Consider the following 25,142-nt stretch of genomic DNA (forward strand, 5'->3'; position numbering starts at 1 on the left):
ACTCGTATACTTATGTAAGAACCCATCTGCATCACACAACAGTTAAATAAATGATGACGATGATTATAATTATGGAATGAAAATTTTTATTGATATGTACTTTGATCGTTTCCATTTCATATTAAAAAAATACTATTTAAAAATGCTTAAATCCAAGTTCATAAATATTTCTTTCTGTCTATTATAATTTCGCGAAAAGGTTTTACATACATATCATAACTTCCATTTTTATGAAACACATAAAACCTAGTTTTTCTTTTGACTCGTGTGCCTAATAGTTAATTAGGTATATAATAATAAAGAAAAATAGAAATGAGGAAATAGGAAATGGGGAAATCAGAAATACCTACGTTACTCTAACTTCTACTTTTCTTTATAAAATTTTATATTTATAAGATAATTTTCCTTATATTTTTTATGAAGTTATCATTTCTAGTCGGAAACTAATATAAATGTGAAAACATGTTTGATACCTTTTGATTTAACTACTCAACCAATCATCTCAATAACATGTATCTTATTTATTGGTAATTGGCATATACACAATGGATATTGCTAGGTGAAAATGGTATGGTAGCCCCGTCTCCATTACTAACAATCCCTTTCCCCCCACACAATGGGTATTTGGTATAGAGAAGAACACTTACTACATTTTAACCCAGTGAATTATTGTATATCGAGGTCTCATAGATAAACAAAAATTAGTATAATATGGGATTAGATATAATGCAATAAACAATTGGGTTAGCACTAATATAGTAAAATTAACTAGCATTATAGAATAGGAAAATAAAATTTCTATATGTTAATAGACGTATACAGATATGTATGGATATGAAGTATAATTAAAACAAGAGAAATAATTCGTCCAAATTACACGATATTGTTAACACATTGAAAAAATTTCAAAAGGCGATAATATAATATCGCAATAGCAATTAAGTCTTCGCAGTTGTTAACAACCCTCTCCTTTCCTCGGATACGAGTGGATGAGATAGATATATCCCAATAGATATTGTAAGAATATTGTTTTTTCTTCGCCGCCTTCGTATAAAATATTTGATGTTTACCCAGGCAGGTGTTTGTTTTAAAGTATCAATTTGTCCAATTAATTCAAACACGGATCTTCGAACACCTTTCGTCTATACGTTTCTTGGATAGTTAATGAAATACTACTCTTGTATTTATTTGAAAGGTTGATTGATTAATAAGAGGTAGTTCTTTATATTCTTTTTTATTTTATCCTAAGCCATAATTAGATGGATACTTTTGAAGCTACTCCATATCGTGTAGGACTAAAATAATTAAATGTGAACAATGAAACGATGACATACTTTTTCAAATTCACTTTATTTTCCACACAGTATTGGTTATAAAAATAAAACAATGGAGTCAAAATCAATTAGTTCTTATTCTAGAGCATATCTATGCCGATTTATTTTATACTAAACATATATATTTTTTTTAATTCCTTATTACTTGTATTCGGGGAGACAATGTTACTGCAGAAGTGATGATGGAAATGTATGGTGATGATCCACCTTTTGGAAAGTAGATAGATAGATAGATACTTAATCGATAATACTCGCTCGATAATACTTATATAGCCCTTTTAAGTATTAATCTCTCTCCTTTAGACAATATGTATGCAATGATATTTAACATTTTCTGTATTATATTATAAGGAGAAATTACTGATAGAATAATAAAATTTGATAAATATGGAATTTACGGGTTATCAAATGCACCTTTGTAATGGAACTTTGTAGCGTTTTCCGCAATTTATATTGATCTTTTTTTTTTATTGTGGACTTTATAAGAAACAACAAATTAGGGCTAAAAATTTTGTTGCTACTAGCAACTCACTCCGGCTTCGCACGAGTGCAATATTAATATTTGTTTATGTAACATTTAAACTGTTTAACACATTTTAGTAAGGCTGTTATTTTGGCGTGTGTGAAAGTACTGCACTAATATTCTCTAAGATTTTCAAATAAACGACTTATAAAATTTATTTTACTTTTAACATAAAAAAAAACCATCTTTTTCGCTGAGATACTAAACTTAGATATATGGCATTATGAACTTTTTTGTAAAATTAAAAGTAATGGACATCTTTGTAGAGCAAAAATTTATTCCTTATTTCAAACCCAGTTTAGGCAGTGCGCGCTATATTATAGAATTTTTGCTGACTTCGATTACGTTTATTGTGATTAATTACTAAAAATATATACTTACCAAAATAAAAAGTAGCCTACACTATTCAGGGATAATATACAGTGAAAGAATTTTCAAAATCGGATCTGTAGTATCGGAGATTACCCCAATCATCCAAACTCACAATTTTACCTCTTTATAATATTAGTATACATGTAAATTGCTATTATCTTGTGACTGGACATATATTACTTAAACAGTACCAGTTAAAATATTCTCAAATGCTAAGGGCAGTCTCTTTGTAGTTTTTCTATGGGTTATATTCCTAGGTTATATTAGATACTTTTTGTAGTCCATTAACTTATAATATCTAAATTACAAAGTAAAAGTATTTTATTTTCAAACATATGTTTACGAGTGTTCGTGACTTTAATATAATTCACGAACTAGTCACATATTAACTATCGCATTTAAAAGCAAATATACATTTCGTAACACTTATTTCTTAAGCAGCATAGTGTGGAAAGGGTAATACAAAGCACTTATTATCTTACTTCTTACCCTTTTATTTGAATAACTCCTAAAAATACATTTAAGTCTGTAATTACTTGAAATTCCAGACCTTAATTTTATTGCTAGAAGTACGTCCAATTACATACTAATATATTAATTACAAAGAAACCACTCACATGTGGTGTTTTAGATTCTATTCTGATGTCTGGTACCACTATAACAGTAATTGGTTACTGGAATAAAATTTTGAAATATATATTTCAATCTTTTTTTAATGGGCGCTTTTATAATTTACTAGCACGATACGATATCGTACAATTTTATCACGTCACAATATATATAATAGCAAAATATACTTATTCAATCACGACTACACAGACGCTTATTACCGTACACATTTACGATATTGTCGCGGAAAATTAAAAACGATTCTATACGGTTACATATATTTTGCACTCTTATTATATCGTGACGGTCAAATCGTGAAACTATGCAGTTCTTCAATAAATTATAAAAGCCCTAACGTATAAGTACCAATAATAGCGTTTATTTCATCGGAGTAAATGGTAATAATAGAACAAACATCTTTGACTTTCTCAACATTTATCAATCTTTTTGATAAAGGCAATTTTTATTTTAACTAATTTTAAATGGACTAATTCATTCAGTAAATTCAGTAAATACAATTATATTAAATATATATCATATCCATCTCATATAATTCCTCAAAGTGACATTGCAAATCTATCACTATAAATCAAGCATAACAATAGACAAAATGAATACACTTAATTTTTGGCACCCCTTATACCGTTCATGAATCCATCATCCAAATAGCGAACTTTTAATGCATTAAAATACAGAAAACATTTTATATAAGGAAACTGCCTTGTTAATGTTTATAAATGTCTGAAAAAATTTAGCAAATTTTACACGCTTGAACGACTATTCAAGCTTATTCATTTAAAATATGTGATTTGTCTCAATAATTATACAATTGATATATAAGAAAATTTTGTCATTTGAAATCGTGTAACACAATTTCACATTTGAGAGTTTCGTTACATGGAATTTATAATTTTCTTACAAAACATAATCATTTATACTTAGGTATGCCGCCCGTTAAAATACGGTGTGAGTGACAGTTAACTGATTTTTGAAGGGAATTTTATAATCATCTCTTGAACATTTTTTTTTTATCCGCAAAGTAATTATGCAGACAACAACTGTCGCTAATGGATATCTCAGGTAATATGGCTGTATTCGACATAAATAGAATTAATAATTTTTATAGTTTTAGTGAATGACATCATGCTATAATGTTTAAGGAATTTTAAGAGTGGTTTGCTGCAGCCATTGCCGCTGCGACACTGGCATTTGTTATCAGTGGTTGAGGCAACAGTAGATCTGCAAGACGTCCCGCTTCTCTCAAACCGGAGAGAAATGCCCCGTGGACAGTAGCTGGATAGTTTCGCATTGTGTGTTCACCTGAAAAAATATTCATAACAACAGTCCAAAAAATCTTAGATAGGTAGAAATTCATTCACATCCCGGGATCTAATCATAATAAGTTTAGATCATCCATGACATCTAGATGGTCTCTCTAAACATGCTTCGACAAAAACAGCCCACTTTTTTCAAAATGGCTTGCTTTTTAACTTAATTAAAAATCTTGTAATCAATGACTTTCATTACAAACAATGCCTTCTCAAGCGAGAAACTTACATTTAGCAATGGTCAATTAACGGCTAATATGAAGATGATGATAGTCACATACTCGGTGTATTTATTTAATATTAACTATAGTTAAAATTTTATCTAAGTATGTCCAGTAAGGTACCACTTGGATAACAATTTATAGAAAAAAAATAGGTAGTAAAAATTAAACACAGTGTGTAATCAATGATGAATATGCCAATTTTTAGTTAGTTTTTAAATATGAAAGTGAGCTTGTTTGTTACCTCTTGGCGGCTCTACTAATCATTATGAAATTTGGCATACATGTAATATTAGATGGAGAATAAAATGGCTAGTAAATAATGCAGTCAATTTATACAAAAGATAAACCATACCAGCAAAGAAAAGCCTATTCTCCCCAGGGGCACCAGGAATCGGGGCAGCCAATAGATCGTAGTCCGTTCCAGATGATCCCACGGCGACAAAACTATATGAACCGCGAGCAAAAGGGTCTGCACGCCATCTGCATAAGAACAATCAGTAAGTATTGTTCCACAGTTGTAAAACAAATATACGTGCAGTAAGAAATAGCTTCCAAGACATTATAATGGTCCGTTGGATGAACGTGGATGTATACATATGGATATGTGTTACAAGAATAAGTTATGGAAATGGATGTAGTAAAAGATTTGTGCAAGGATAAAGGCCTTTAGAACTCAGATTCTCTATCTCGTAGGGAACCTAGCTAAACATAGATAATTTTTTATGCAATTTGGAATAATAAACAAGTTGACGGCCCATCTAACGGAATGTGGTAGCGTATAAACAACAACAGCATCATGGACGTCATATACATTTTTTGCGCTACTATTCCGAAAAACTAAAGTATTTTTACCTTGTGGTTCTGGCATACAACGGGCTACCTCCTTTCCCATGGGTATCGTAAGAGGCGACTAAAGAAACTTAATGGTCGAGGATTGACAACAGCATCTCTCTTAAAACATTACCGAAGCCTAATTGCGGATGCCAACTCGCATGCCAAGTGTGGCAACTACTGACAAAACTCTCCTTATGGAGGAGACGTATGTTCAGCAATTAATTGACCAACATTCACTTAGTTCACGTGGTAAGTTAGGATATTTTTGCATTCTTCGTGATTCTTCGAGATCAGAATACATCTACAGCTATGGGAAATTTGAAAATACGGAATAACTCCCGTAATAACGTAATACTCGTTTTGTTCTCTCTCACCTAGTTACCACACACTCTTTGGGTTGAGGGACAGCGGCGTGGCCGAAGATGCTCTTGAGCACAGCGATACATCTACCGACGATTACGTCATCAGTGACGTTCTCCATTACGGCTGCTGCCTCGCCAGCCACCAGTGTTAAAAGTACAGGCGCACTATACATGGTCCAGAAGAGGAACAGCTCACCTGTATTAAAGCATAACACTTAGTTCTTTTATCATCCATATGTGTACATAGCCAATTTATGTTTTTTTTATTAATTTAGTATCATCTCTTAGTGAATAAATAAGATCTGAATATGTTTGCAACCGGCTTCAAAAAGGAGGTTCTCAATCCAGTTGTATTTATTATATTTGTTATCTCATCAGCTTTAAACCAATTTGGAAAGCTCTTTTTTCATTTGAAAGAATATGTTTACAGATTGATCTTATAAAAATAAAAAATAAATCACTTTGTGACAAAAATTTTTTTGGCATTGTTTTTTATGGGACACAATCTTTAATTATGATATAATCATATTGAATGTTTTGTTAAAGTTAAAATAGATTTCTAAAACATAGCATACAATTCTTTTAATATCAAAAAATAATAAAAACTGGAATACCATAACATTCATACACGTAGTATAAAATTAACAATTTAAGATATAATGATTTCAGGTGTATTTTTTTTTTTATTTTGTTACATCTTTTAGTATATAAATAAGATCTGAATCTGTTTTGATAAAATTTTATTAAAATCTGATCTTGTATCTTGCATCTTTGTCCAAAAATGGCTTTATTAAGATTGAAATCGTTTTCTCCAAAACACGGTCCTAAAATATTTATGTCTTGTACTGCAAGACATCAATATGTTCCTATACTGCAGCATCGAAATACAATGTACAGCTTTTATTGAAGAAACATTTTCGCCATATATAATAATATCCACCATAACATAAATATAACAGAGTACGAAATAAATATACATTGAAAAAGTAATTTATAAATCTCATATATACCTATTATATATAATAATCACTTCGAATACAATTTGCATGGTATAAATTAATGAAAATCCATAGTAATAAATCCTGAAATACAGAATAATATTATGAAATAATTGTTAGTTATAATAGTTGTTAAGTGAGTAATACAGTAATAATAACAGCTTGTGCAAATTTTAGGTCACAAGCTGACTAGTTACTAGTCTGAGCTTGTTTGAATTGAGGTTAAAGTGAACCAGTTCACATTGTGCTTTAGGAACTACAAAACTTCTTATTTTGCTTAAAAAATAACCAAAATATAAATATGATGAATATTACTATCATCTTTTACAATCAAAGAGTAACTAATAAATTAACAACGCAATATTTTAATGTACAGAAACAAATATTACCATATATATAAAAAAAAAAACAATATATTATGGAAATAAAGCCATTGATTATTAGCTGATATAAAGTACGGAGCGCGCGTTCTCACATAACTCTTGGAGCGACATCGAGCGATAGCACCACATCAGATAGCACATTTTAAACACGAACAAGCCCGAAAACGTTAAATTGGCCACGATTAAAAAATCACAAAGCTAGCGTACATTGTTCCGGCTTTCCCAGAACAAACGTGGGGGCCTTAATGAAGTTAGCAGAACACACAACAAAGACTAAGGAGGTGAACTAAAGCATAACGTGAAAAAAAAGCTTGTCTTGGCTCGTTGCTGTGATTTATTGCAACCAGCTCCCCCTCAGGGTTCCTGAGTAGCGTTAAATTATTCAGCTTTTAATTCGTTATCGCGGCCACCGGTGTTCTGCGTTTTACACTATTTACACCGGGAAATAATTTACGGCGCGGGTCTTTAGGGAGGTTCGGTTAATTTGCGGGGATTTAGTCGTAGTGCTATATTAATACCGAGCAGCTCACTCAGCACTACTCTAGTCAGATATTATCTAACGTTAGGTTCCTGAACTGGAAGCGATCACGTTAATACTTCATATACGGATTATATAATCTTAACACAATCGCTTCAAATACAGGTAATTCTTTTGGTTGCTTCAGATATTCAGAACTAAACAGAATATCAAAACTAACGCAAAATTTTAGTTTTTGTATTCAAGGAATCAGTCGAATTATCTTAACTATGAATGTAAAAAATATAATTAGAGGTTTCGTTAATGTAGCAAGGCCTTAGCTTTTCGTTATTGCCTAGATAGATATTTTTTTGTTACGTATCATAACTACTAGGTGAAATGGTAACATGCTGCAGAGCGTAAGTAGAAGTAGATAGCTCAGGGCCGTTTCTTATGGTAATCTATGGAAGAGGTCTATGTTAAGTAGTAGACAATTAACGGCTGAAGTTATAGTGATGATAAAAATATATCGTAAACTTTAGCTTACTGAATAAAATTATTCAAATGATAAATTTTAATTCGATTTTGTTTTCAAAGTATAGTAAATATATTAGAATAACCAAACATCTTACCTCTACTAGCTGTAGTAGTACCGACATGCCCGAAGAGATTAGCGCTAGGATCCCAGAATGTGCGCTCGAAGCATAGAACCACTTTATTTAAATTTCCGTACCCCAAACGTTTGATAGCCGCCACCTAATTTGACAAGTGAAATAGGTACATTATAGAAATAATATAACCAAATTATTGATGTCATAAATACATTATCTATTAAATACATATTTAATTTTATTACATAAAAACAATAAGAAATAATTCAAATACTGTAAACTTACTTTCCAATCAGGCAACGGTGGATCAAACTTGACAAAGTTTTGCTGGTTCTGACCATTATTCGCTACTGCCACCTTCAGCACGCCTAAAGGTAGAGTGCACAAAACTACGTCACCTGTAAATAAGGTAAAGTATTAAAACACATACTTAAGATTTTTAAAAATTCCTTCCAAATAAAACAAAAACTTAGTTCACATTTATAAAAAAAATACACTTTAATTAATAATCTCCTCCTTTTCCTAGTCAGTAAATATCTCGCAGTTTCCTTGTCATCTCTATTTCCTAATAAATTCGATATTTTTTTCATATAATACGTAGCTACATAAATAATTAAAGTACTATTTTATACTTTTTAATACCTTGGAATAATAACTTTTTAATAATAACTTGGAATGGCTAACAAATTTAAGGCCCATTAATTGTAAAAAAATAACCAAGCATTGTCTACAGACATGAACAGCTGCTTAGTGGCAGAAATACGAGTAGCATATTGGTTGACATGCAGACAATTTTGTACAAAGTCTTCCTGTGGTAAATTTACAATTTAATGCCATGCTCTGTTAGCTAGCAACAGCATGTGAAAGTTAAAGTACATACTCATACATATAAACTTACTCAAGAAACCAGAAGTAAACTCTATGGAACTGTTATCAACAAAAGTAGTCCCATTCGTTACCTCTAGGAAATTAATTACGCGACCTTTAACTATTTGGGTAGCAACCCAATTCATTGCGCTAAATGGGGAATCGAATTCAAATCTTCCACAGCTCCGAATGTAGGGAGATAGCCAAATGAAGCGGCCGGCAAAGCAATCAGTGTGAAAGCAAAAGTTTGACCGGACAAAGCATCCTCTACCTGACCTTTTACATGCTAAAGAGCTCTTTGCCTTGATTACAGACATGTGATTTTCGAAAAGTAGAATAGTAGGTACAAAATAGGGTCGAGTATATATTTATGTTTATTTACCGACAAATCCGGTTGAGAGATAGATGGTGTAGAAAAATACCTAGGAAATAGTTGATAAGACCATTTAAGTGCCAGGTAGTTTTTGATGTTCACATAAAAATATAACAAAAAAAAAGTTTGATATATTCTAAAATATTAATACTAGTATTATAAAGAGAAATACAGTTAATTTGAGTTTTCAGTTAGTAAATTAAAATATACCTACATTGTACCGTTATAATTTATTGGTAAAATAACATTTTAAAATATTTGATATCTAATTACTAGCTCCATAGCGGAACCAAAAACTAGCCAGACAATGGCACCGCCTCTCAAACATCTAACTGCCTCTTCCACAATAGACTCCGCCTGTATGTAAATGTGACGGAAGGGCCTAAGGCGAGGAACAAAGGGGACAGTAGCGGGAGAGGAGGGGAGGGCAACGGGTCAACGCGGCTCGACCGTATTTTTGCGCCTCAACCTCATCAAAGCGAAATTAACGCGTTAGAATTGCAAATCATTCCGTGACAAAGAAATGACAAGGAGCCGCCGACGGCGTTGTGGATTTTTCTCATAACGCCCATTATCATGCTTTGTTTTTTTTCCAAACGACACTTCTTTAATATTACGGCTACATGAATTTGATTTTTCTATTTGGGACAGGAAATTCGAGTGCTGTAACAATATGGGTATATGCCTACGGCTAAAATCGATAACAAGCTCTTTTTATCAAAACGTGTTAAACCACCGGCAGTGTTTTTTAACCGCGTCTGTCGCGGGTAAAAGCTACACAATATATATAACTACACAAAACAGTAGTCCTGGAAGTTTTGAATGAATAAATCCCATCGCGCAATCTGCGATGTGGTAAAAACGAAAAATTACTCCGTAAGATATTTTTCCCAAAAAAGAAAGTAAAAAAGAAAAACGACTTTACTATTAACAATATTCGTATATTACAAATACGAAACAAACAAGGATCGAAAAATGTCAACAAATTTCGAGACTGATGCACAACACGGCATGATCAGCTATCAAGTCAATATGGGAGACTCTACATTTTAATAATTTTTCAAGCTATAGATATTCTTTAAAAGTATGTTTACCGATTCAATTAATGAATACTAACCTTTGAAAGTCTGAGGCTGATTTGGTGCTCGAGGATTGACAGCTTTAACTGTAACTCCCGGCCCACCGTACTGTATATCCGTGACAGCTGTTCCCAATCTAATATCCAGACCCTCCGAGAGGGCTACAGGCACACATGAGTAGCCATTCCGTACTGAAACAAAAATTTTATACATGTGTATTGACGAATATTGTGTAACTTATAGGTATTTTTTTATTGTATACGAGTACATACACACAAAAAATACAATCGAATAAAAGTCCTTTCTGAAGGTGGTTTTTTTTTATAGATGAAAATGGAATGGTAAACCCTAATGGAAAACCCCGCCTGCGCTAACGGGATACGATGGCGGAGCACCAGTGAAGGGTGATCGACGAGAATGAAAACAGGCCAGTTAGCCCATCATGATGAATTCATCAGGAATTAACCATGATAGTTCCAGGGGGAACCACGAGGAGGTCGACCTGGTTGGGTATATTGCTAGCAATGGAATTTTTAGTCTCCATTACTAATAACCCCTTCCCCCTTCTGAAGGTGGTTAAATGTCTACTATTTGATAGTATATTAGGTAAATAGAGTACGTATAATATCAATAAAATCGGTTTTCAATTAGGTTATAACACAGCGGCGACAAACTATTGTGTTTTAATAACTTTAAGTGGATTTCTTATTTCATTAATGTTAGTTTTTTTTTTTTTTTTTTTTTTTTTTTTTTTTTTTTTTTTTTATAGAACTTAGAATGGCAAACAAGCTGACGGCCCACCTGATGGAAAGTGGTAACCGTCGCCTATAGACATGAGCAGTACCATGGACATAACAGAGTATACTGTTTCGCCCATGATACCCCCCATGCGTTGCCATTCCTGAGGACTCAGGTGTTATTCCTCTGTACCCAGTAAATTCACGCCATATCCCACCCTTCAAACCGAAACACAGCCATGCAAACACAACTGCTTCACGGTTGAAACACGAATGGAACAGAGGTACCCAAGTAATCGACTTTTGTACAAAGTCTCCCTCTGGTCTTCGCCGAAGACCTATTGCTCTTTTAAACCTGGCAACTTCTCTTAAAATATATATACTTTAGCTACAATTTAAAAATAAAAGCATTGTTGTGTCTTCAAAGTTTTTATATTCGGAAGAAAATTTAGTGCATTAGGTACGAAACCTGGTAACTCTATTTTTATTTTATAGAGTTTATAATTATGGGTGTCAAAAGTAAATATTAATATTAAACAGTTATTTAATTATTGATTTATAGATTAGTAAGGACTATAAAATAAAAAAAAAAAAATTAGTAACTCTAAATACGCTAATTCGATAATTTTTTACAAAGTGTGAATCAAAATTTAATTATTATCATCTTACAATTGAGTTCTACTAGTGAAACTGAAAATGTATCCCAAAGAAACATGAAACTACAAACTACAAAAAATGTGACTTTCCACACTAACACGGCTCGTCCAGCTGTCACGTTAGTAAAAAAAGCTCTACAAATTTTTTTTTCATATTTCAACCCACATTTGTTTAAAATAAATATTCGACTGCATAGGATATCATTTGCAAAGGATGTTAATTATTACAGTTTAACATTATATAAGTCTCCCTATAAATTTTCAAAAAAATATTTTTTACAGGAGTATCTTTTTATCAGATTTATATAAAATTTATTGTAATTTTTCGGGTGTAATTATGCCAGTGCGAAAGTGTCTTCTGAGATACATACTGGTACATCCAAATTTTTAGAGAACAATAGAGCCTAAATTACTTAACAATTCCTTTATAAACAGTGTGTAGACATAATCCTTTTTTAATTATCACAGAAACGTTTTCTAAATGAAATAAGTAACAAACCAAAATATTCGACCAATTAATCGATTTGTTCTCCTACTGAACATCAACAGACTGTATAGTTGGGTCTTTTATTCGTTTGTTTACATTTTCTTTATTATAGAGACATTTCCTTTATTTTTTTTTTTATTATATAATAAAAAGTATATACAAATTTGCAAAAATTTTCTGTCGTTTAAATCTGTTAGACTTACCAGTTTATTAGTACCATTAAAAAAATTATAAACGCGGAATGTATCGGTGGTATTTATACTACATAGCCTAAAATTTCTGTGTATATGATAATATAAATGCAGATAAGATTATTATAACTACATATATTGATGATAATATAAAACAGTTAAGTGACATTTGCATGAGAACCAAATCTTAGGATTATATTTGAAATAAATAAAAGTACAACAAAATGTTGTAACACTACAATAGAAAACACATTACAAATTGTAAAACATCACTAAGTAACAGACCTATTACAAACACGACGATTCTAATACCCGTGTTTCCGAATTTCTACGAAGCAACCTCCCAAACGTTGCAATTCTTACCTGTATTTCTGAAATTCGACATAACAATGTATTCGAGCCAATTCTAAATTCAAACTGGTCTACAGCAGACGTTGGGGCACTACAGAGGCTACTTTTGGTGCAAGCACATGCAACAATGTACCATTTAACGATATTAACCGGGTTTGTTGTCACACAACTGGATGTTCACCAAACGAGCCAAAACTACGCTGCAATAAAAGGGGACCGCGAATTGTCTAGATACGAAGTTACAGCCACTGTGCTATTTCAATGGGATTAGATGTTAATTTAGTTTAAATTAAAATACATTATGTCTGATATTAGTTACAAATAAATTTAGTTACATTAATATTATAATTATAATAATAAATATTATAATTTAGCACACCTGCAATGCCGTAGGTGTTGTGGGTGACCATGGGCGGCGGTAGTCACTTACCATCAGGTGAGCCGCATGCTCGTTTGCCCCCTGTGTTGTAAAAAAAAAAAAAAAACATTAGGATGCACCTAATGCATTGCAAATTTAGTTATACGTAACAATTAGAGGTATTAAATAATAAATAATATTCCTATTCAAGAACTACCTACTAATTGGATTCCTTAGAATATTATTGCGTGATTATCGTTTTAGCTAACAAAGTACTTTTTAATAATTAGAAACATTAAAAAACATCCAATGCTTTTTGAAAATTGACAGATAATTCTGACATTACCACACTTCGATAAACTAAAGTTGTATATGTTGTTTAGGATATTTTATATTTTAATTTATAAATATACGCATAGATAACGTTTGACTTATTAAATAAATTAAATAATGATACCCAAATGGCAAAGAAAAAAATGATTTCATCAATTCATTTACTCAGCACTTTGCCATTGGTATGTGTAATTTTTTATTTTTTTTTATAACACAGACGACAAACGAGTATGAACTCACTTGATAGTAAATGACTACTGTCGCCTAAGAGTACCCGCTACACCGGACGACAAATATAAAATACACAGAATAAAAAATAGACAAATAATAGGCTTAGAAGTAAATCAATGTACTCGCTCTTTTAGATTTGAAATATAGAAGATAAAGACTTTATTTATTACATATTAATTATATAGATGTATGTATTTATATAAAAATAAAACTTTAATATTTATTTTATGTAGTAGTGGGATACATTTTATATGTTGAGAGATTAACAATAAAAGTAGCACTAGCCTTACTCTGTGGTAATAAAGTATAAAATTTGTGAAATCTATTTAACTATTTTCATTGGTACAACAATAAGGCGCAGGAAGCAAACGTTTAAAAAGATTTATTATTTTCTGTTGTATCCAGCGGTACACAATAAAGTAATTCTTTTTATTTGGGTTTCCATCGAAAACGAAATTACCCAAACATACAATTTGTTGAATTACTTAGTCTTGTTTTGAATAACATCACAACAGCTACCGAAATGACAAATACCCTTATAATTTAATACATATATCAATAAAGCTAAAGTAACTGGGGGAAAAAATATAATAGCAAAAATATTGTATTTTAAAAAGCTGAGATTTTAGCAACTTGAAAATTGGTGCTGTAAGATAATGATAGTGGAAATTAACTAGTATAAAAATATAAGTGTCATATCATTACATCAATTATCTAAATCTCAAATTAGCTTTTAGTTCATCCTTACTATGTAAAACTACATAACGAATCTGGAATAAATATCTACAAAAAAGACCTAATAAAAATTTACTTATACGCATGTATTATGCTATTGTCGTGTATACGTTTTTGTCTTCCTTCGTTAGTCAATACAAATGACCTTTCAATGTTACGAATTGCTTTCTAGTACAAGTAATAGCTACTAATACCGTAAAAGCGTACTAGTTAGCAAGAGAGCTGCCAATTTGTGTCCAACTGGATTTGCAACATTGTATCATTTAACGTCATTACCTTGGTTTGTATAGTCCCGTATGATACCGCTGCCAGAACACAGTTGTGTCCCACACAGAGGTAGATTTAAAGGAAATGTATTAAAATATTGTCAGATTGATTTTCATTTAAGGCTCTTAACGTACGTACATACGTAAAATATATAAAGAATTCTATTTTTATAGTTTTTGATATTTGTACTACACCTCATATCTATCAACTTTGAACCAATAAGCCGACAATACGATTTCTGTACATCTACAATATACAGTAGCACGAGACTTTTATCTAATACTTTAAAAATATTAAAGATTTTTGCATTCATAAAAAAAATTACGATTTTAAGTGCTTGTAAACAAGTTTATCTGAATAAAGATGAATTTGAATTTGAAACCATTTACAGACATTATAAAATTAGAAAGGAAATAGATAACGCGGCCATTGGCATAACCACTACCATACGTGGTTTCTTAAATATAACATTTTAGGCCACTTCCAAACATTAGCCACTAATTCTTTGACATGAATTTCGATTAGGTATCGTATACAATACGATTTTCCGACTCAATCGCAAGGTTGCATTGTCTGAACATTGTTACTGTTACTGTGTGTCAAACATACGATTCGTATTTGGATTCATGAACAACTTTATGTTCCATTTGAAACTCAATTTCTTTTTTGACATCCCACAGATTTATAATTCCGCTGATCTTCTAAATTTACTAGCTGTTATAAAATTTTGTATTTCATGATAAATTTACTTTTAATTTTTATATGAATAAATTTATATTTATTTAATTAATTTTTATTAAAAAAAACAAACGGCTAAAAAAATTCATAATAAAAAAACCAAAATATAGCATTTATCTCATGATGTATATCTAATATTACGTTAATATTATCGGAACAAAAGATACATTTAAAATTTATGAATTAAAAGTATAATAAAATTGTAATTAACCCTATAATTTTTGTAAAATATTTACTGTATCGCCTGTGATAATTTAAGATCTTTTATTTAATTTACAGATATTATTTAATAGACAGCTTTTCAATAATTTCTACTGGTAAGTAGCTAAAAAACCGGGATCGATGCAAGTAACGTTTGCAAAGAGCATAATAATACAAAAAGTAGTAAACTACGTAACGATAGTCAATATTACACACTGATCTTTGCTTTTACATACCGCTTTAGAATATATACGTTTTATTGCGTACTTAACGTTACATTACAAGTCAGAAACGAAACATTTTAAGTTCATAACGACTTCGTATTTTATTAACAACTGCGCGAACTTTGTGCAAAATTATCAAACCGAACGATACCGGAGAAGTTAAATGGCAAAAGCTCACCGTGGCATTGCTTGTGTATAAAATTTTATGGCGGCGTCTTATATGCAGTGAGTAGAATTAAAATTGGTGGTTGCAATGTATAATGGTAGAGAGACAAAGTCGAAACATTCTTGGAAACTATTAGCTTGCAGCCACTTAGGTAGTGCATTCGAAATAGCTAATTTAAAAAGATAAGCAAATAACAACCACTTCAATTGATGCCTCCCGAATACGTCACCTTAGAAAGTTTAAAGGTAAAGAAATACAGGGTCTTCTTATGTCAGCAAAATCGATTTTTGTAGGGAATTTATGATTACCTATTGAATCACATAACATAATAAAAATAAGGTTACTACGTTGCAATGTTCTGTAAGTTAAAGGATCTCTAGTCAACGTGCTGCTGCAGTTTATTTAATAATTTTCAAAATGGAAGAGTTATAAACATCAATAGTATTTTTTTATTATATGTATTTTATAATACAAAATAAATCAAACTAGTGAAATAAAACAATAATCATATTCAGATTTCTATATCGATAATAACCACAATAATATTTGAAAACAGATAAGGCACGAAACTGCCACCATGAAATTGGACTAAATTATAAATTCAAGATAGGTCGTTGCTTTTGAAGATAAGTTTTGTTTATGTTACATTGTACAGGTGAATTTACGATCGTCGAATTTAATTCAAGAATCGGCCATTAACACGACACGGGGAAAAATACGCGGCAATTCGTTGCTTAAAGAACATTAAATTAAGCGTAATTTGAATAATTTTACGTGGCGGTGAACACAAATAGCTGTAATTAAAGATACCCACCTATATTTCGCAAATTGTGCTAATAACAAAAGACGGGGAAACGCTTAACGGGAGTGATTAATGTGAAAAAAAAAATCCTGGAATATTATAACAGTCTGTGTAAGTATTTAATGAAAACAAAGTGATTAATATCCAGATTTAGGTAAACAATATCTAATAATACAGTAACAATAAAATGTACACAGCAAACGAATCAAATGAAATGAACTCGATCAGGCCATAATTAAGTTTTAAATGGATAAACTGAAATAACAAATGACGGTACGACGGTCGAATGAAAAATTAACAATTGCATTGACAAACAAACAATTGCAGTCGGTGTTCATTCGATTGCTAATTATTTAAATAGTCAATAATGTGGAAGTCAATATTAAAATTTTAATCAATCAACGAGTTTATTTTCTTTTCTAATTTATTTATTCGTTATTGACCACATTACAATAAAATATTTTATACAAAAGGTGGGCTTAATGTCTAAATGTATATATAGCATTCTCTAATAATAATGATTCTAGACAATAATTTTGTAATATGCGTTTTTATAAATCTACGATTACGATCGTAAATCACAATCTTTCTCATTTCAACATTCACCATTCAATTCTTAACATAGGTTATATACATTTTATGTTAAATTTGACCACTATTACCCGACTAAGAAAATAAAATTTGTAATTGGTCAATTCATCAAAGCAACAAAGAAAACTGTCAGAATATTAAATAACAATAAAGACAAAGTTTGCTACATCTACTGACAAACATTTCTTTTCAGTGTATAATTTGATCATTACAGTAACTTTATGAGTAATTTTGGGACCAAATCCAACGATTTATCACTTAATAACTATATGCTTATTTTACAAGAAGCTTGTTCAATGCAAGAAATACTCTACTTCATAAAAACGAATTAGGTCTAAAGTTTATTGTTTGACTTTATTGTCAAATTTATCAAATGAATTTACATTGAAATACCAATAAGGGGACGTCGTAAAATGCTCGTGCAGTACAACAGTTTTGAGTTTTAATAGTTTTTTGTATTGTATATTTTATTTATGATGTCATATTTTCCAAATCTCATTATATGCCCTTATGTAAGTACCGACAATAATAGCTTATTTGAATTCTTTATTATATTTATTGATATAACTTAATGTAGACTTGGTCGTGTTTATTGATAATCAGCAATCGATAAAAATGAATAAGTTATGAGTAGTAGTATATTATCCTGTGAATACCAATAATAGGAACGTCAATCTTTATCTTAATACCTTTAGGATGGTATAGTTGTGAATAACCGGTTCGGCAGCGATACCCCGTATCATTCATAACTTATTAATTAGCATTTCATAATGTGTGAATGTCATGTTACCCTGTCATATTCAACTTGATATGGGCTCGTGTCTGATAATGATATCAGACATTAAGGTTAAATACAAAGATATAGTAACAGACAATAATGATTAGGCACCACACGCATTCAGTTGCTTGGTAAAGTATAAAAATAAAGGATTCCCTACATTCTCCTCCGCAATCAATAAGTCGACACGCCACGTACGGAAATTCAATTTCGATACATTGTTGTGCGTGGGCGAGATGCCAAAGATATAAATGACGTCGATTGAGGGAACTCGAAGATTGAGCATCGTATAGGGAGTAAATCGTAAAAAAATAATTAGTGTGTATACGTTAAGCTAATCGAGCATTTGACGAGGGTCGGCTTAGGTCGTGCCATGTACTCTGCCACTTCGGCCAGGATGCCTCGCTTAAACACGGGAAGGGCACTACAACTTGCCCCATTATTCGAACAGACGCGCTCTAACGCCTTTTAGCCCTTTGACGTGGATAGGCCCCATTAGCATTGAGCGGCTTGTTGATCTCGCCTGTTAATTACTGACCTCCGCTGTAACAGGCAACTGTCTACAAAACTCGATAACATATCATCGATAACAACTAAACGTTTAATATGTAAAGAGATAAAAAATATGCAAGGAATTCAGACCCAATAAGAAAGAAAACAAACGATAACGCCGTGATTCAATATAAATTTTCAGACATGTTGAATTTAATCAGCGTCAACAGTGAAGCCGAGACGAAAAGATATTCAAATGAAGAACGAGCTCGATCTGCAACAAGGATGAAGCCCGAAATCAAGGCGGCAGAATCGCCGAATAAAACTGTTGATTACGTACCACGCAATGTTACGCTCCGTCAATTGGAATTTTATTTACTTGTCCATTCGAAAAACAAATATGACGACTTTTTAGTACAAGAACGCTTCATTTTGAGACTGTAATATTATATGTAAATGTAATAAGCAGTTCAAGTATCTACCTTGTTAAGTGATTTTATTATTAAATACTTTTGCTGTAAATTCTAGAAACATATGTTTTTGATGTTCATTAAATTTGAACTCACAAGCTTTATGTTTGATAAGTCAATGCAAACCTGTACATCAAAGCAACGATAATGGAATTATTATTGTAAACAAAATACTAATATAGATTACAATAGATGTATCAATATCAAAATATCCCACTAAAACCTTAAAACCCCGTAATGCTCGACTATTACAAAGGATCCGTTTACAGGATTCATGTAAACTCGGAACATGACCTCTAGTTTGTTGAACAAGGGCTTCCACCACACCGATTATTTTAGTTTCTACTTAATTTGTTTGCGGTTGCTACAATATACGTAAGTGGTCAATTTAAGTGGATCAGTCATCTCCGACACACACTGATGATTTTATACAACGTGACGCTACTTAAGTGCTATCAGATAAAGCGAGCGTATATCTTGATGCCATTTAATATATAATAAATTGCCTTGTATTTAATTGGTTGTTGTAATGAATAATATTATAAACACATTAATAGAATTCATCTAAGAGAAGTTTAGTTTTTATTGCAGATAGAGTTAATTATTATATAAAGAAATGAAGTAAGTTGGTTTTTCTTTAATAAATAAATAAGTGTTTGTTTGTTACGTATTAACACCGATCGTTATGAAATATTTAGTATGGAGATAGTAAGCTATTTTACATCCCGATCAATAAACATTTAACCTGATCACGCAAATGAAGTCGCGGGGAAAACTAATACAAATAAAACAATGTATTGATTGTGATATAATACTGCGTATCTATCTATTCAACATGTTAATTGGATTATCGAATCGCTGGGCAAATTAGCGTTGAACCGTCTACATTGTTTACTTAATCAGTTCATACGGTAAATGAAGATAATTTAATTAATTATTATAAGCACTAATATACAAGATATGAGAAGTCTACATTGTTCAATTACACGGTTCATACAGTAGTTGATGATAAGTTAATTAATTGTCAGTAGGTAACATTAATTACACCAAAACCGAGCAATGCTGATTTTGGATTAATTAGAGTTACCTACAAATTTAAAATTATATATATATATATGTGTGTGTGTGTGTGTGTGTGTGTGTGGGTACATACTAATAAATTTTTGTCCGTAATACAAACTCTAAAAATATTTTCTTTCTGATTTATTTAATATTTAGAGCATAGTTTGCAAAACCAGAAAAAAAAACATGCGTGAAAAAAGCACTAGTTTATAAATAAAGACAAAAACCTAAAACGTTACTTATAAGTCACTAGAAGTCATGTAATTTAAAATTTTGTAATGTAAATCATACATATCACTGAGATACAATATTTAAAAAACACAAGTGCAATTAAATATTAGGATTATCATTTTTGATACGAACAGTATATTTCATCACCGTATTATTCGATATTAATTGATTTACAAAAAAGCTATTTCATGCTTATCCCTTCTCTCTTTCATAGAATTAAATTTATATTGTTTTCACTTGAATTCTCTATAATATTGTACTCAAACCTAAGACCAGTTATAATTATATCTGAGCTTTTAATAACAATACTGCGGTTGTAAAATTATGGTTAGTGACAACTACCGCATGCTCTTTCATAAACAGGATAATGTTATATACGAGTATTACTCAAAAGATATATAATACAAATTAAATGATAAGACTTGATTGTAAATATGTTCCGCAGTGTTGCATGACTTGTTATGATAAAGGATACGGTAGCAGCAAATTACTGTTATAGTTCGAGGTAACTGTATTAATAGATCGATGTCAATAAATCGAAAGGAACTTAGTAGCTAATCCAAGGAGTAACTATGAACACTGTTTATGATGTAAAATAATAAAGCTAATAAAATGTTTAGAAGGATAAAAGTAACACTTAACCATTACTACTACATTATTATTATGAGACTAAACATGTGTCAACTTGATCAGCTGTAAAAAAAATTGAGCAAAGTCGGTTGGTTACTTCTGAAGCCGAAAAATACAATTAAAAGTCTGCAGAAATCTAACTCTACGTATATTGTAATACAGGTCATCATAACATTTTTAATTTCTAATTTAATTAATTTCTGAATAAACGAATTGTAGACAATTTCTAAACTAAAGAGAACTCATAATATATTTTTTAATAGCAAAACAATGAAAGTTTTTTCGGAGATCCTGACTCTTCAGTAATAAAAATTTAAATTGAGAATATTCTTTAAGTGAAAAGCTTTTAAAGAAGAATTGTATGAACGTAACTACAAATAAAAAAAAAAAAATACTAAATTACAGAGTCAAACAAAATAAGGCCTTGATCTTAAAATAACGAAGTAAATGCTATCGAAATTGTAGAATATTATATATATTTCACAGATATTTCAGATACGCTTAATTTGTGGTATAATATACAATTAATAATGAAGAATCGACAGCCGATAAAAAAAAGGTTCTCGAGTGGCAATTACAGATGGACAAACAAAGAGTAGGACGTGTAGGACTAGATGGATTAACGACCTTCAATGCATTGCAGAGACTCAGTGGATGACTGTTCCTTATGACAGTCTATGGGCTCCCCCATAGACGTTATCTGCCCACTGCTGAACATAGGTCTCCACCAGCAGTGGGCAGATAACGTCTGATATAATGACCACGACGATGATATAACGAATAGTTTATGTCGAATAATATATTTATATCAAACGCATAAAATTCGGATCCAAAATTTTGGAGTAGGGTTTATGGTTTCTCAGTTATTAAAATATTGTATATTGTATAATTTGAAATCTTGTTAAGATATTTGCGTTTACAACTGACCACAGGCACATTCCCACTCCGGTCCCTCATGCAAACGCATTGTACAAAAAGAACAAATGTTTAAAAAGATGCCGAAATCAGATCGCAGCGTCGCGCGGACGTCTCCATCGTGTGACGTACGTCATGACGGACAGAAAGATTTTGCCTTGTAAATCGAGCCGTCAGGCGTCTCAGTTGAAATTAAAGTTAGTGTTACCAGGCACAGTGTAGCAATTTATGGGACCACGAACATTGTATGCAGACTTTAAATATGTTTAATGTCGAATAATACATAATAATTATTACTAATAATTGATTATAATTAATATTAATATTTTTTAAATATACGTCGAAGACCGAGAAAGGTTCGTATGAATAAAAATATACTGACAAAAAACATTTGGCGGTAGGCAGCGTAGGTAGCAGTACAGGACAAAACAACGTTTGGCGGATCAACTAGTAATTAATAATAACTGATAATCTTTTAACTAAACTAAATGTGATATCTAAGATATTTATGTAAAACAGATGACAACATTGTTTACTTCGATCCTCTAGTAACTAGTTTTGGGTAAAAATCAAACTTAATTCAATAAGACCACACAGTATATAAGATTTAATCGAGTGTATGAGTTATTCGATTAGATTCTAAGATACTTTATTTTCTAAGAATTTGTAGAAGCCTTAAAGAGTATATAAAATAAGAAAATATATCAATACTCAGAACGGGAGAGAAATAAATATTACTACAGATCGTGCCCGTTCAGCAGTCTTATATTCATTTGCTATTTTAGTAGTATATCTGGAAATTCTAGGTGTTGTACTATATTTGATATTCACAATGCATCAATCTATTATCATGCATTGTTAAAAGTAGGTACACCAAATTATGGAACTAAACAACAAACTGTGCAGAATATTTGCAATAAGATCTTATTTAATATTTACCAAGGAGGGTAGACGTCAGGCAGCCGACCACTCATAAAACCAAAAGCTAATATCTTGTATAGTATGAATAAAATCATACAATGCCGACCCCAAATAATTGAAATAAGGACAAGAAGATGACGACGATAATATTATTTTGTATATAGCGAAACGGCGTAAATCGGATCAGAAGTAGGTGATTAAGGGCTAACGTAGGAGTAGAAGGGGGAAAGGAATTGTTGGCAATAGAATGTGACAGCTCCATTGCTAGCAGTATGCCCCATTAGGTCGACCTCCACATGGTTCCCCCTGGAAACCATCGTTGAATTCGTCACGATGGACTAACTGACCTACTTCATCCTCACCTATCATCCTGCACTGGTGCCCCGCCGCGGCGCCGGTGTATACCGATAGCGTGGGTGGGGTTACTATTCCATCATCACCCATTAAAAGAACGTAGGAGTAGATTCTATCGAATGTAATAAAAAATAATAAAAATAAAATCAAATTCATAATTGACTAACATATTGTGTGACATACAAATAATTCAAACGATTGGAGGCCATTTGGAAGTCGCTTATAAGGAAGCTTGAAAGACTGATAAAATTCCTTAGTTCTAATAAAAAGTTGATGGAAGCAAATCATAAAAGAAAACTGTGTAAACATCTCGTGGAGTGCTTTAGGCGGGTAAATAATAAATATCACAATACGTTTACATTTGCTATTTAACTTAACATATATCATTTAGGAATTTTGGACTTGTGTATATTCCATCCAAATATTAAACAAAATTTAAGCTTATTTTGTGTATACTTGAGTAGGTACAAATATCCTTCAGCTATTTGATAAATTGTTTAACAAACAAGAAACAGTGTAAGTATATAAAAGGGCATTATCATAAATTAATATTTATTATATTTATTTAATCAACGACTATTTCTGAGAATAATGGGCAGCTATAAGCTTTTCTTGTCCGAAGTCAGTTATTTGTTCCATTTTTTAAATAATCTAGTTTAAGTAATTAAAATAAAACTCTTTTTTTTAGTAATAACAACAAAAGAAACTTGTATTCATACAAAATATACTTACATCCTAAAGAAAAAGTTAATAAAACTGAAGTTTTATTCTGTGCAATACATACATATGTACTTTTATTATATATATTTTTAGCAAATTTGGTACATAAATACTAAATTTGCTAAAAAGAAAAAGCCTATTAATAAAATATAAATATTAGGAAAAAAGCCTATTTAAAAAATTCTGTTGACAAATTAGTATAAAAAAGCATTTCAATGCGAAACACTTATTTTTTTATTATATAGAAGTAAAATATTAAGCAGTCAATATTTACAAGGTTACGAGAAATGTGACATAATTAGAGGAAACGTTTTCTGTAATGGTAAGTTTTTAAATATTTATTTCAAATTAATTTGTTTCGATAGATACAAATTCAATGAAAGAACAATTGGTTGTCAATTATTTTGACAATCATTTATTGTTAAAAAATATCTAAACTGTTGTAACAAATAAATTGTAGTAAAATAATGATACCTATGGTACACGTTATTATGATTCCAAGAATTATAACAAAGCACAAAAAATAATATGAAATTGTACCACATTATATAATTTCTCTGAAATTGAAAGGTAATAATCAAAATATAAATAAATGTTTCACAGAAAACCTAAGCAGACATCGCAGGCATTGCTAATCAACATTTATTTGTATAAATTGAAAGCAACTTCGTATAATTTAAGATACTATGTCTGTTAAACAGACGTGCCAATCTTCACGAGATTTCAGACGTCCTTATAAAAGGGCATCTTTTGAAGTATTTTCCATTACATTAGGTAAGTCGCTAATCTGGCTAAGGCCTTATTGACGGTACCGTAAGAGAAGGGTCAGAGCCTTGACCTGCTAACTTACGTTCAATTAATAACACTATAACTTTCATGTCAAGAAAGCTAGGTAAATATTTCATTATTATTGATGCTATACTATTAATGATTTATTATAACAACCAAATTGAATGTGAAAAGTTGATATTTTTAGTCGTGTCAACCCTGAATTGTTTATTTTAGAATCTTTATTCACTCCGTCAGTTTTAAACTACTAAAAAGCTTTAGTACCTACTTCATAACTTAAGTTGATGGTTTAATAATAGTTTTGCCATTTAGAACCCAAGAAGTAAAAAGCAAATAACCTTAAAAATTGTTACACGAA

The 25,142-nt window shown here is 31.1% G+C and overlaps 1 protein-coding gene across 1 annotated transcript in view; it reads right to left on the reverse strand.

The window, feature by feature from the left end:
* Window positions 1–1,331: 1,331 nt before the first annotated feature.
* LOC113509806 (lysine-specific histone demethylase 1A) overlaps window positions 1,332–25,142 on the reverse strand; it is a 346,558-nt gene continuing 322,747 nt past the window's right edge. Inside the window, exons 11-16 of the mRNA XM_026893231.3 lie at window positions 10,393–10,545; window positions 8,321–8,433; window positions 8,057–8,180; window positions 5,599–5,782; window positions 4,743–4,870; window positions 1,332–4,158 (exon numbers count right to left, since the gene is read on the reverse strand). Of these exons, the coding sequence (XP_026749032.2) occupies window positions 4,004–4,158; window positions 4,743–4,870; window positions 5,599–5,782; window positions 8,057–8,180; window positions 8,321–8,433; window positions 10,393–10,545 (857 nt within the window). The 3' untranslated portion in view covers window positions 1,332–4,003. The remainder of the gene's footprint in view (window positions 4,159–4,742; window positions 4,871–5,598; window positions 5,783–8,056; window positions 8,181–8,320; window positions 8,434–10,392; window positions 10,546–25,142) is intronic.

Source organism: Galleria mellonella, unplaced genomic scaffold, assembly GCF_026898425.1.
Source record: "Galleria mellonella isolate WM207_F2 unplaced genomic scaffold, CSIRO_AGI_GalMel_v1 utg57, whole genome shotgun sequence".
NCBI lineage: Eukaryota > Metazoa > Arthropoda > Insecta > Lepidoptera > Pyralidae > Galleria > Galleria mellonella.